At 43.0% G+C, this 14,446-nt stretch overlaps 1 protein-coding gene across 8 annotated transcripts in view; it reads right to left on the bottom strand.

Annotated features, from left to right (window-relative positions):
- Window positions 1-14,446, bottom strand: part of ebf3a (EBF transcription factor 3a) — a 103,379-nt gene that overhangs the window by 83,460 nt on the left and 5,473 nt on the right. For all 8 annotated transcript variants that reach the window (XM_073827992.1, XM_073827993.1, XM_073827996.1 and 5 more), the window contains exons 5-6: window positions 14,353-14,426; window positions 12,692-12,760 (exon numbers count right to left, since the gene is read on the bottom strand). In XM_073827992.1, the coding sequence (XP_073684093.1) occupies window positions 12,692-12,760; window positions 14,353-14,426 (143 nt within the window). The remainder of the gene's footprint in view (window positions 1-12,691; window positions 12,761-14,352; window positions 14,427-14,446) is intronic.

The following is a 14,446-nucleotide window of genomic DNA, read 5'->3' as shown; positions in this document are numbered from 1 at the left end:
AATAAAATACAATTTAGTGCAAAAATGCATATAATAAAATAATACAATACCCTAATTATATATCTAATTTAGTGCAAAAAAGCTAAATTTTGTACAAAAAAGCATATAATAATATAATATATCACATGCTTTTTTGCACTAACTTAGATTATAATATAATATAATATAATACAATATAATATAATATAATATAATATAATATAAAATAATATAATATAATATAATATAATATAATATAATATAATATAATATAATATAATATAATATAATAATTATATTTAATGATTAATAAATACTTGTAGTATCCCTCCATTTAGGCATGGTTTGTGATAACAACAAACATTATAAACAAATAAAATAAAATGAAATAAATAACAATAATAAACCTAGACTTGTCTCTTTCAAAACATGTTTTGTGTTACATTCAAAATGTTTTGGGGTCGAAGATCATTGCAAAATGCTAATAACAGCTTTGGCTAGCAAAAATCATCGCACAACACCACATTATTTACAGCCAGTATTCAATGCACTTTGTGCCAAGAATTTTTTTTTTTTTCTAAAACAATTGATCACCACAATTTTTCCCATAACCAAGTGGAACCGCTGAGTTTGAGCAAGCCAATGTAAGTATAAGCTAAAATCTGGCTAATATACAGTACGCGATGTTCTTGCATCAGTATGCGAGGTGGACGAGGAGCCTGTGTGTGAGTGTGAGTGTGTGTGTGTGTGTGTGTGTGTGTGTGTGTGTGTGTGTGTGTGTGTGTGTGTGTGTGTGTGTTGGGACCGTTCCACTAAGTAATCCTGTAGGTCTGGCAGAAGAATGCCATTTTTAAAGACATCCCTTAAAATCTGCACCCTACTGAGGCCAGTGGTTTCCTCTGTCATTACAGAAGTGTAAACTCCTGGATGTGGGAGATTGAGGGTAATTTCTTACAGATGCAGAGCCTCCTCTGGCTCTCGACATGGAGATTTAGGGAGGGAGAGGAGATCCAGCCAGGACTCGGACGAGCTGGTCCCAATTCAGGATAGACGAGCTCTGACGAGTGAGTCACTGCAAACACGTGCAAGCACGAATCTGTGACCAAATGCAGGTGTATATTACTCATCACGGGCTTATCTGGAAATTATATTATTGTTATTATACACAAATGTCCGTGACATACTAGACCTATGTAGTCATTGGGTTTGGTGCTGGGATTTAGACACACACCCAGACAAGAGGCCCAAAAGTGACGTCTGTGGTCATCTTTTATATTTTTTAGTGCCTTTACTGCTTTTTAATAGCAGAGAAAGATGGGATATAATTGAGAAGCAATTAATAACCCTTGACATTTCGCTTTCAAAACATGCTTTATGCCAATCCTGGTATATTCAGGACCATTTGTAGTAAATATTAGCCTGGGTTTTCCCAAGCTGCCTTGCGCACAGCGCAATTTTATTCACGCTGCTAGGCATCCTGGAGACCATGGACCAAATTTTCATCTCAGATAGAGAACCAATCACAGAACGGGGAGGGAGCAGCAAGACAATGAGGCCTTCTATGCGACTCACCGAAGCAGTTTGTTTATAATTATGGATCCAGCATGGCAGCAGACACCAAGTTATCTTTAGATGCAGCCTTAGATAGTGTTCTAAGTAGTTTAGAACGCAAGTTTATTTAGAAAAAAGAGCAACTTTTGGCGTTAAACCATTTCATAACCAAGAAGGATGTTTTTGCCCTGCTACCAACAGGCTTTGGCAAAAGCCTCATATATCAACTAGCCCCTTTAGTGGCTAACACCGTGTCTACACCGGACGCGACAGTTCCCGCGTCACGCCGCGCCGCAACAGCTAAAGTCTGTCTACACTGGACGCGACAAAGTGATCGTTGCAATTCATTTAAACTTTGTGTGAGCACGTCATAAATAGAATGCGGCAGCAGATTACTGTCGGGGATTTGCCGCGCCGCTCGAGTCCGGTGTAGACACAGTGTTAGGCAATGGGGCTTAGCGAGACCCCAGTCGTTATGGTTATCTCGCCATTAATCGCCCTAATGGAGGACCAGGTACATACGTCATCCTGTATAATTGAAACGATTGGCTATGAGCTACGCACAGGCACATTTGATAGACATTCGTAGCGCCCAATAAACGGCTCTGGGCATTCGTAAACCACGCCTCAAATACGAGAAAATTAACATGTGGCTCCCAGACCACGAATCATGACGTTGTCATGACGTGGTTTGGCGTTAGCCAGGCTAGGTAAATATCAAATATCAGAGCAAAAATAACAGCCTGAGCTAGTAAATATCTTCGTACCACTTCACATTAATTATTCTAGTCTGTGTTTTCTTCTACTTTGTGCAAACAGCTATATGTGACTCCGGACCACAAAACAAGTCATAAGAGTAAATTTCGAAATTGAGATTTATACATCATCTGAAAGCTTTCCATTGATGTGTGGTTTATTAGGATAAGACAACATTTGGCCAAAATACAACTATTTGAAAATATGGAATTTAAGGGTGTAAAAAAAATCTAAATCTTGAGAAAATCGCCTTTAAAGCTGTCCAAATGAAGTTCTTAGCGATGCATATTACTAATCAAAAATATGATCATGATCTTTACTTAATACCCTAATGATTTTTGGCATAAAATAACATCGATAATTACTTAACAATGGTCCAGAGTCACGTATATAAAATGAATAAATAAAATGATCAAATTATTATTATTACATGAGTATAATGGGAATGGCTCGCCATGTCTGCCAACTTCTATAGGCCAAGCTGCTGTTGTTTTACATGTGCTACTGTTCCTTTTTTCGTTCACTGAAGGGCAGAGGTACGATACTTTTTCATTCAGCATATTGAGCAGGTCTCTGGACAAGCCAGCCAGCGGTTTTATAGTCAATCAATACCAATCCATTCCCAGCCTTGATGTTAAATAGGGATCAATACAGGCAAGCTGTGACTGGATCTGATTTCAATTGGTTGGCCAAGCAGTGGGTTTTAATCTGAAGCTAAATCAGACAGGAGAACATAAGTCAGGTGAATTACAACACTCCTTTCCCAGCACCAGGAAACGCCTGTCATATTTTATTATCGCAGTCCGGGCAGGTTTATTCACCACCTACGTTTTTTATTTATTTATTATTTCGTTTCATTTCAATGAGAGAAAGAGATACAAGCTGTCGCTAAAGACTAGCATACAAAAAAGACAAGAACATCCTATTCCTCAGCTCTGGTGGAGTGGGAACCGGCAAGAACGCCAGCTTTTTTTGTCTCTTCTTAAATGATTGATTCAGAGAGACCGGACAGATCGATGAAGTTCTTAAGTTCAGTACGCTTCCCGACCAGAAGATCATAAGGATCACATAATTTCTGAATTAGTTCAGCTGATTCGCACAGATCAGACATCTTGTGCTACAAAGAGGCCAGTTATTACAGACAGAGAAAAACTTACCCAGCACTTTTTTTCCCAGTACCCTTTGAGGTGTATAACCCGTAATACTCTCTCCTCTTCCTAAACGTTGCCCCTTGTCTTCAAAAAGCTGTCTTATCTATCTGCGGCTGTTGAAATGGCAACGAAAGGCCTGCCATGTATTCCAGTAGATAAGTGTTGTCAGCCACCACACTTTTGCTAAGCCCCCTGAAATCCCACTTTCAGGAGCGAAATCCATAAAACTCATCCGACTCTAGCGGATCTAATGAAACATGCTAGCCCCTATAGCACTGATTGATCAGCCAGCGGTCAAAGCACTGGCCCGGCCGCCCCGGTGTCCCGCTCCTCTTGTGGTCCATCTATGATGATAAATTAGCATTAGATGGAGCCTAATGAGTTTACTAAACATTTGGGATTTGCACTAATAAACTGGCAAGCTAGCAGGCTAGCAGTGAGAATGAGCAATCCCCGAGCAGCCCCTTATCTGAGGGACATGACAGTTAAACCACGCTTCCAATCTGCCATCGATTCATCATCCTGGCGCCATTGTGCATTCTTCACAAGAGGATAATTATGCAGCCACTGCTTCAGAAACGCAAGTGTTTTACACAGAGAGCGAGGCCTTGATCTTGCACGCATACCAGTGCTCAAGGAATACCATGGTTTTACTATATTTTGCTGCAAGTTTCTAATGACTAATGCAAATTAGAAATGCTTGCGGCATCTGTCTGCAATAAGAGACAAACTCAAAGTTTGATTTATCCCGCATTACAGCCTTGCATGGTGCGTGCAAACAATTTAAGAGTTAAACAAATATTTAGCATGGCTAATGATATTCTATCAAGTCGACCTACAGCAACAACAATCAATCAGCATCGCACCCCATATTTAAAACAATGTAAATTAGCGGCAGCTTTGAGCCGAGTAAATGGCTGATGATGTGTGCTGGATGGCAGACAGGGTTCTGGACGCTGTAATTGCTGGGAATGATTATAATGAGGGTTTGGGAAACTTAAGCAGAGACTCACTTATAATGATAAATAGCCTTGAGCCAGTGCGTGAAACGGTCGGCCTAACCTTTCAACTACACCGCTCGCTTTTGCTTTTCGCCTCAAATGTAATTCAGACTTCACACAGGGCAGTAAAAGACACAGATATACGTCCTCCGGTGTGAGCGAGCGCAATCTAGCCTCAAATGTTCATGCGAGATTCGAAACCACGCTTGCGTTATCAGCAGAAAGGACCGGCGGCCGATAATCTTTTGACAGAGGGGCCTATATTTAGAGATAACTTGTCAGCTTTAATAAATGATAGTTATTTGCTGCAGTTTTTTTGAAGGTTTCAGAGCCGACGGCCCCTCCCGGGAGCCCATGGGATGGGCGACGGCCAAGGCCCAGTGCCTCGCGCGGAGAGATGCTGATGGCGTGTGCCCAATGTCCAGATCGCTGTCCTGCGACCTCAAATTGGCGCGACCAGCACCATGTCCAATACAATCCTCACACTGTTTCCTAACCTAATCTCAGCGGTGTCACACGACAGATTGCCACATTCGGAAAAATGGGAATGGAGGTTGGGTGGGTGGGTGGCTGGCTGGGAGGGGGTGGTTTAAAAAGAGAAAAGACATGGGAGCTTTGTGTTTTTTGAAAAGAGAGAGAGATCGGAGGGACAAGGAACGGATATTTCTTCCAAGAGAGACGGCGCGCACTCAACACCCTGATCTGATTTACAAACTGCTCCTAATGGCAAACAAATGTTGTGGGTGTGTATTTGCGAATAAGAAAAAAGGAACCGTACGGAGCCAACATCTACCGCAAACCAAAAGCCAGTTATCATGCTTTTACAGCCTAAAACACACACTGACATAGTGTTGACAGAATCAAACAGGACGCTCCATAAACACGCACATGTAAAATAGACAATGCGGCCGAAAAGAAACCAAACACGTCAATTTAATTTAGCACGAAAACATTCTGCTGGGCCGCAGCGCCCGGGAACTAGAAACAACCGCAGAAGTAGTCAAAATAAAAATAAACACTTGATTTAAAGCATTGTTAGCTATGCGAGCGCAAAGCAGATCAGTTTTGAATCCATCCGTGGTGTGAAGTTGGAGCAAAACAGGTTGTGCTGTGGAAACGGGACACGTTGGCCGCATTCACAGAGGGAAGCGTCATGAACTTCGGACATGCATTCCAGTCAGTCCTTCGTAAACCACAACTGATTCAATTTTCCCGGTTGTTATTCAAAGGGAACGTGCACCCGCGCCGAGCTATTGTGTGACAGCACACTCTCTCCAACTGCCTGGGGTGAGTTTTTGTGCACGTCTGCGATCGCATTTTTTACGTGTCTGACGATAATCATGCTTTTTGCATGTGAGTATTTGTTGCATGTGAATCCATGCGTGCATATGCATGTGTGTGTGTGCGTGTTGACACGCTCAGCGGGGGTTTTCATATAGCCCAACAAAAGGGGAGTGTCGTTGCTTTGTGTGCTCAATCAAATAAAAGGAGCTTTTTAAAGCACATATGTCCCCTCCACGGAGTCCTGATTAGACTCTCAATATCTCCACCAGACACACGCTGCTTGTTGTAGTAAAACTATCATTTTCACATTTCTCTTCTGCGATTGCTTTCTCACCGCTAAGAGAGTGTGTGGATTTCGTCTGTCACTATAGACTCCTCGGAGCCAGCGTCTTCCGGTTGCAGGGCCCATGCAACATGTCTTACAACAACACAGCGCAGGGTTCCCTCCTGTCTACACATGCTAGAGCCATTTCCCCCCTTCCCTCTTCAGTTCTCACACACAGACCCACATGGCATGAAAAAAGGAACGCACACATTGCCATTGCCAGTACTATTAGCATGCAGCTAAATCAAGACCACTGACAAAACTATGCGACATGAATACACGTTTGGCTTGCCTTATGTCAACAAACTTGAATGCAAGTGCAACATCATGGAAAGCTCCTTTAAAAATAAAGGTTTCTCAATGGTTCATTGCAGCACTTCCAAAAGTTTTTTTTTTTTGTAATTAATTCTCTATAGGGTTTTTTGAGTTGGCTTTATGGTTTATAAGGATTTAAAAAAAGTTCTTAGCTAAAAACACCAAGATCATGGGTTTTATTATACAAACTAATAAAATAACTATGGGTAAAACCAGTTGATCATTATTTTTAAAAGTGTACAAGCAGCAACAATTATTTTTCAGAAACGAGAGAGTGTTTACTTCTGTCCATAGAGGACATTGTTGTGGAGAAGCCTGCTCTTGAGTTGTGTGCTGTCGGACATCTGCTAGGCCTTGACCCACTTCTACGTGTGAGCAATGTGTGGCAGCGCTAAGGTTTGGCTTTTTGACCGCAGAGGCTGTTTCTCATTTTCTGTGTGAGTGCGAGTTGAGTGCTAGCTGCCAAGGGCAGGTTAAGCTCTCTGCTTCTCCCCTCCTGTAGATCTGGCATCCCTTCAGTTCCTCGCATAAAAGGTGGCAATCTTCATTAAAACCTCTTACAGACAACTGTCAGTTATTCACAGTTAGAAAGAGCCAGCTGTTCTCACTCGCTCGCTCCCTCTCTTGATCCCTCTAGTGAGACAGAAGTCACTAGTTCATAACAGAGGAGTTTAGAAGCGTAGTCGGTTCTGAAGAGTTTCAAGGTGACAGTGTCATCCACGCTGCATGCAAAGGCATTTTTGTATATCATTATGTCGAGGAGACAAAAGAGCAATTAACAAATAATTACAAAAGATTTTTGGTCTACATTTCAAACAAGCCGGCATAAGGAGAACCTTAAGTATGCTAATGATAATTCATTTGCATACTAGAAAACACTTGCCTTTTTTTCTTTCCAGGGTTTTTTTTTTAACTAAATCCTCAATGTATTAATATTTAAATGCTTAACCATTTATGTATTGAAAGAAAATGTTACAGTTAATGTATTGCATGTAACAAATTGTGCCAGAATCAAATTGCAATCAGTTGTCCACGTAATCTGGACATGACAACAATGGGTCAACCAATGACTGTTTTTCCATTTATGGCAGATAGGGGGAGTTTTTAAAACTTGTTTGAATACAGTCATTATTTTTGCTATTCACTTCACTGCCTCTAGTGGTGCAAAAATGACACTGCACCTTTTAAAACCTGTGCCAGACACCTTTTACACAACATCCTAGTATAGCACTGTAACACAATTCTGGTGTTATTTTTCATCTAGTAGTGGAGATCTACACTCTACTTTCACTTTGGCCACTGCTGGACTTCCTCATTGAAGGAAAAAAGCACTCTCTCTCTCTTTCTCTCTGTAATGCTAGCAGAGGGTTTGCTGACTGTCTCATAAATAAGGAGTTGCTGCGCACACCTGTGTACCTGCAGCAGTGAGGCTGTTACCTGGCCAGAGATATATCTGCTGTCTGCAACCTCATTAATCAGGTCTAATGGAGCTCCGGCGCTCTCCTCCTCTCACACGTGTGTCTCTGTGAACATAAACACACATATACGCGCATACGCATCCTCCAAGACTGCTTTGGCTCTACTGGAGATACAAGGACTTTTCGAATAAAACATTCATACACATACACGGTCTGTTGAATGTCACCTGGACAAGGTAAGATATAAATAAATAAAAATATTACTCTGGTGGCTGGAGGCAACAGCAGCAGTTCAAGTGCCCTCTACCGTATCGCTCTGTTTCACACATCCTGGATGGTTTTATTTCCTATTAAACAGGAAGTTCGGGCGAGACATATCAGGAGGATTGTACTTTTATTTACATGCATGATTTGAGTCATGTGACATCAGGGGGAGAGCATTTGATTGGGCAACAGTTTGGGCAAAGAGCTTGTCACTGGGGGAGTACCCTTCAAAAGACAACTTCGTACCTTATCTACCTCTCATAAAGGTGCATAAGACCTTAGAGTAGTAATGCAAAACCTTAAGGTACTACTATGAACCTTTTAGCTGTACATAAGGTACAAGGATACTCTTTAAGGATACTTTTTGCACACTGTTCTGAGAACTAATATTTAGGAGTGCATAGAAGGTCTCAAAGCTAATAAACAAGGACTAAAGCCACAAGGTGGGTAAAAACAGGCTTTACTTTGGAGGAAAAAGACAGGCTGAGGAATTAACACTTAACACGGGCTTAATTACGGCACGCACGCGCCTGTGAAAACCTGCCATTCAAGTGTATTGGTAAATAAACCTCTCTTTACAGGTGATCCAAATGTGTCTCGCTCCAGACAGCCCTCTGTTCCAGCGCTGATATGTAATTAAAATCATCTCCAAAATTCTCCTCGACAGGACGGGCCCGAGCCAAAAATGTAAATGACATTAAGGGAGACAATGAATTGAATTTTGTTTAATGTCCCTTTTGCTGGTGCTAATTTACATAGCGCTTTTCCAACAAAAGCTCTGACCTTCTAAATGCTGGCATTTGCTCAGCTCTGAGAGCGGGCCTGTGCGCGGATGAGAGGGAGGAGGTCTTTTTAAGTAGCCTGGTCGGAGAAGATACAAACAAAAGGGCAAAAAAACGGAGGAATGATCTGTGTTGGTTTTTAAAGATTAAAAAAACCCGCAACAGGCGGAGCACGAGCACAAATTTTCACCCGGCATATGGCTCCAGGAAGACCTAGCTAATATCCAAGCGTAATCCCTTCTGGAAAGGTCCTCTGGTAGGAGAAATTAATGAATGTTTAGCTAAATCAGCATCGGGACCCAAATATCACGCGGGCCGAACAGGTGCAGAAGCCTCAGCGAAATGAGCTACATAAACCGTCCTGCCACACAACTGTGTACTCTGACAAAAAAAGTCAATCTCATGAATTATTCAGTGGAGGGAGGGGGTTTGGCTGTCAGAGGTCAGCATGTCTTGACCTTCCTGACAGGAAGTGAAAGGGAGATCGGTTGGCTAGGAAAACCCTGATCGCTCTCGAGTCGGAGGGGTATTATTAGTTCTCAGGCTGATACGGGGGCGGTAAATGATCCAACGGCTCGCGCTTGACATGTGCGTTCAAGACATCACCTACAAGAGTTCGAGTCTAGCCGTAGAACACCTCATTTCTAAGGCTCAATCTATCTTTCAAAAATACCAATGAATAATCTATGGCGAAGCAGGGTCGGGTTGTGAAATATTTAAAGATCCGTCGAGGTTGAAATTTTGTAACAGCTGTGAAATACAACCAAGTTTTTCTCGTTGTTTTTTTTCTTCTTCTCCTCGTGAAGAACCTAAAGCTGCACCAAAGTCCAAGAGAAATAGTATAAACAGATGTCTGGCTTGACTACAGGAAAATAGGACACATTTGGAATGATAAGTCTCCTAAACTCCATTGAAAATGCCAGAAGCGAGCGGGTGCCAGTTATTGTCCAAGCCCGTGCCAACGAGCAGTATGCCTGGCCCATGTGCCATCTGGGAGAATGTGGCTGAAAACGTTATTGATAATGGATCACCAGATCTTCTGGTCACCATAGCCCTGTTTAGCAGAACATTCTCCTCCTCTATCTGTCTGTCTGTCTGAACCCAGTAAAATGTTTTGATTGTAATGCAACTGACCCTCACGCAGTTGCACTTTGGAGCTACTTCCTGTGCATGCAAGTGCTTGCTTAGAAATGGTGACTGAGCATGCATGTATCTTAGCTATGCACAAAACTCCCTGGTGTACTGTAACGTTCCACTTTTTCCTCAGAGACCAGGAAAAAAGACGGACCTAACAAGACATTACCCCACAGGATTGGTTTTGTGATTACAAATTAGCTTTATATCATACACCCCACCTGCACGAACGCTTCAGTCATTTGAGGTTCGTGTTTCCTTGCGTTCCGGGCTCTCCCGGCCGCCTTGTTCTCTGAGCGTTGGATAAAATCATCTGTTCACAGTTGTGATATGCAGACAATGCAGTCGGCTAATGAAGCACATCTGCTTTTGTGATCCGACAGAACGGATCGCCCCTCTATGAAAACGATCCTCTCGAGTCTTTCAGACGCCTCACAATCAAAATGTGAGCTTTTTTATCCGCCGTTTCAACCTACCACAATATCCCTCCTTTTTGACGAGTATCAGAGCTTCTTTGCGCTGTTCTCCTTTTCCTCTTTTACTAGTGTTACACATATTGTTCACCAGATTGAAGCACAAAGCGCCAAGACATCCGATCCATCCACCTCTATTTAGCCACAACACAAAGCCCAGCAATTTATGGGAAGAGTCAATGCGGTAAATATCAGTGAAACCCTGTTGTAAAGTGTTCATGTTTTTTTTTCTTTTAAAAGGTAAACACATTGTATAAGCCACGGCCGGTGGGGAGAATCGACTCTGACTGCCTGAGACTCTTTTCAGGATCTGCTAAGAGGAAGTGATATGTGTTTTATCTTCTGTTCAGAAAACCAAAACAAATCCTCCTCCTCCTCCTCCTCGCCGGGACTCCTCTTTTCTTTTTCTTTTCCTCTCGCCCCACTAGCTTTTCTTTCTCCTGCGGTTGAGTTACAGTGAGTGCATGAATGTCGGTCCTGTAACTAATTACTGTTCGCACACTGTCAGAGCTCTTCAGCACGTCTGTTTAAACAAGCTAATCATTTAATGCAAAGATAACCAAGGTTACAGGGATTGATTCACACTCTTTGAGTGTGTTTACAGAAGAAGATGTAAGGAAATCACATTCCCCTCAAAAAGGTTAAATAGGGGCTGTGTTCAAAAGTATTTAGCATTTATGGTGCCTTCTTAGATGCCTACTAAGAAGGCGCAATTGCTTGTTTATAGACAAGAAATTTCCAAAATGCAATAAATTGCTTATTAGAATACTCTGGAATTAGCTTAGCAACATGTTAACGTTGAACTCTAATCAAATGTCTGTTGCTGACTATGTACAGCATTTAGTTGAAGTAGAAAACAAGACAGCTTCATAACAGAGCCATGGATTATCATTTAAATCAAATATTGATTATGAATAAGCTATGCAAATAAAAAAACCAAACTGATGTCCACTCCAAAAGAGAAAAATCAAACGGCCTCTCCTCACACGAACAAATTGACTCACATTACTGTGTAGTATGGAAGGGTTTCCACATTACGACCACATGACGTGAGAGCGGGAAACGCTCAGACCTCCAAACACGCAAGCACGGCCATGATTTGGACACGCAGGGCATGAGTCCTTTTTTCCGACGCTTCACACACACTTCATGCACGGTGAGTGACAGCGACAACTGGTCACTGCTATTTGATTACTAATAAGAGAGATGTTCCCTCTGTCAGATACCAAACATTCCTCGCTAAGCAAACAGCTATTTCAGCAAGTCAAACATTAGCATTGCTATCCACTGGTGGCGCATATTTCGTTCCCGGCTTTACCCATCATCTCACCCTCCAATCTAATTTCCCACTCAGTGGACAGGCAAGTTCGTGATCGGGAGATAACTTTGCAACAGCTACGGCGAGAAAACAAGAGAGAGAGAGAGAGAGAGACTCTCGCTGCTGGCACCGCTTGCTGGTTATTCATGGCTCTTTACAGCAGATGGAAACAGAGAGACTCCTGGCTTTATGGAGCAAGGTAGGCTTGTTCTAGCTCACTAATCTCCAAGAGGCCCGGACTCCAGCAGCCAGCGCTCCCTGTCACATTTACCGTTTCAGCCGCGAGTCCAAGACCTGCCCTGCCATAATCCACGAACGTGCTGCCACCACAGGGATAATTGGACAAAAAGGAAGAAGTGTAAGTCTCGCCGAGTAAGTGTAACCTTGAGCCAGACTCACAAAGAGAAACATAAGCTGCAGAAAAAAAAAGAAAGAACGTCAATTACCCACTCGGCGGGAGCCGGTGTGTTTGAACACGCTTTCCCTAATGTGATCAACATGCAACCGCCAACAGCCAGCCCAGAAACATTACTCATTTCCCACCGGCAGCACTACAGAGCGCAACGTAAAGACGCCTTTTTGCCTCGAACACGCACGTTTGGAGATGCAACATTACTGCTCTGCTGCGGCACGCACTCGTGCCACAAAGCCGGCGAGAGGCAGCGTGCTGTTTACAGAGAAGATAAGCAGAGCAGTTGTTAACAAATTACGATGAAAGAGTTGTGAATTTAAAGCCAAACGCTCTCGAGATGCTTGCAAGTCTGGAGGAAAGCACTTCCCTGACAACTCACCAGCAATTACACGGTCCCTAAAGACACCCCACATCAACCCACCTGCGTGGCACGCCGCACAGCAACATGGGGCAAACCCAGGCCAGGACGCTGGGCCGCAGCGCCCTACACTCGCAGACCGGAGGCGGGAAGCAGAGAGATAGTCTTACCTGTCGATGATCACGGGGTCCGAGGGCGTTTCGTTCCTGTTTCCGCAGCTTTTTTTGTCACAACACCGACTTGGGGAGAAGAGCACAGGGAGAGAGAAAACAAGACATGAGATGAGACATGAGAGAATCAGCAAACAGCTTGCATGTGTCTTTCGTCTCCGAGCACCGTGTGTTTAGATTTATTTATCTGACACGCTCTCTCGTCCTCTTTTCTAGCTAACCGCCGAGGTGTTTGGCGTAGGTTCTGGCTCAGCCGGATGGTGTTGGTGGCTGCGGTTCTCGCAGATGCGGGCGGCGGGTAAACACGGAGCCCGGCGCTGTGGCTGAAGGAGGGAAAACAGCATGTTTTTGGTGTTTGTCTTAGTGCTGAGAGGAGGAGAGGGGGTGCCAGGAGGCTGGGAGGGGGGAAAGCTCTCTCTCAGCCCCAGCTTTTGTTTACCTCTAATTGTCAAGCTGTTGTGTCTGGAGAGGATGCAAGATGCCACCTTCAACCAGGATTTCTGTGGGGCACTTATTAATTACCAGCTCAAAAAGCCTCCATCAGTCTCCTACAATGTGCCAATGCCTCCATTTTGAGGCCCTGAAGATGCTTCCATTATGCTTTCTTTAATTAATGTTGAAATTACAGAGGAAAAAAATGTTATGCCTCTTGAATTTAAAGAAGCCCACTTGTATAATGGTTACATGTCTAAGTGAGCTAAATTAACACCATATGGTATGGAAAACACAGTAAAGCTCCTTAAAGCTGACAGCTAAAGTGATTAAGGTATGCCTATGGACCTCTGCTTGGGACTCGGAAACGCATCTGTGCGGTTTTGACACAAGCAACAGAGTGCGATGCGAGGAACTTTCTCAATCGTTAAACGAGGCTCCGTAAGCTCCTAAAAGTTTTAAACGTTATTAGCTTGAGCGCATGAGGACGTGGCTTGACCTTTGCGCCCGGTTCTGACTCCTTTCCGATTTGCTGGAAAATTGAGAGCTTGCTTCCATAAGCGTAGGGTTCTTTTTTAGTGCAGTTATTTTATTTATCCTCGTTTTTCTACTTTTAAAATAACCACAGGATAAGGATTTCTCCGTGGCGTGTGCGTAAAAATCTGAACAGACAGAGTGGCTCACGATTAAAATGCTGAGGATGAAAAGCCACTTTCCAAAAAAAGGCCCGAGTGCGCACACACGCGTCTGCCTTTGAGCCGACCGCTCTCTCTCTCTCTCTCTCTCTCTCTCTCTCTCTCTCTCTCTCTCTGTGTGTGTGTGTGTGTGTGTGTGTGTGTGAGAATTTCAATTCATCCTCTTTAGTGTTAAAAGTCCAGTGAAATCATTCATAAGTCCGATGTCACCAAATGATCCGGTCAAATTTGCGCTTTTGAAGTAGAACTTCTGAAACTCGCAGAGCAGGGCGCAAAGCGAACCGTAAATCATTACGCATAAGCCGCCTGACAATTCTGAACATTTGGATTCTTTTCAGCGTATCCAGGCAGATCTATTCAGAGATTCATTGATTTTCTGTAAGGCTGATGCTCGGAGGCCTGGATAGGCCTACATCATGTGCGTTACGCATTTATGAAAACATGACAAGACATTATGGCTGATAAAATTCAATTACGCAGTCAAATGTAATGGTTTCTAATTATTTCAAAATTAAAATCAAGTTTTTGTCTTACCTGCACATAATTTCGTGTGTGAGGAGAACTCGGCACATTTCTGGGTTTTTGTCTTGCCCTTCATAAATAATAGCCTTGAAATAAAAGTCACAGT

The sequence above is a fragment of the Garra rufa genome, chromosome 22 (genome assembly GCF_049309525.1).
Source record: "Garra rufa chromosome 22, GarRuf1.0, whole genome shotgun sequence".
Lineage (NCBI taxonomy): Eukaryota > Metazoa > Chordata > Actinopteri > Cypriniformes > Cyprinidae > Garra > Garra rufa.
Note: the sequence above shows the minus strand (reverse complement) of the source record. Positions and strands in the feature narration are given on the sequence as shown.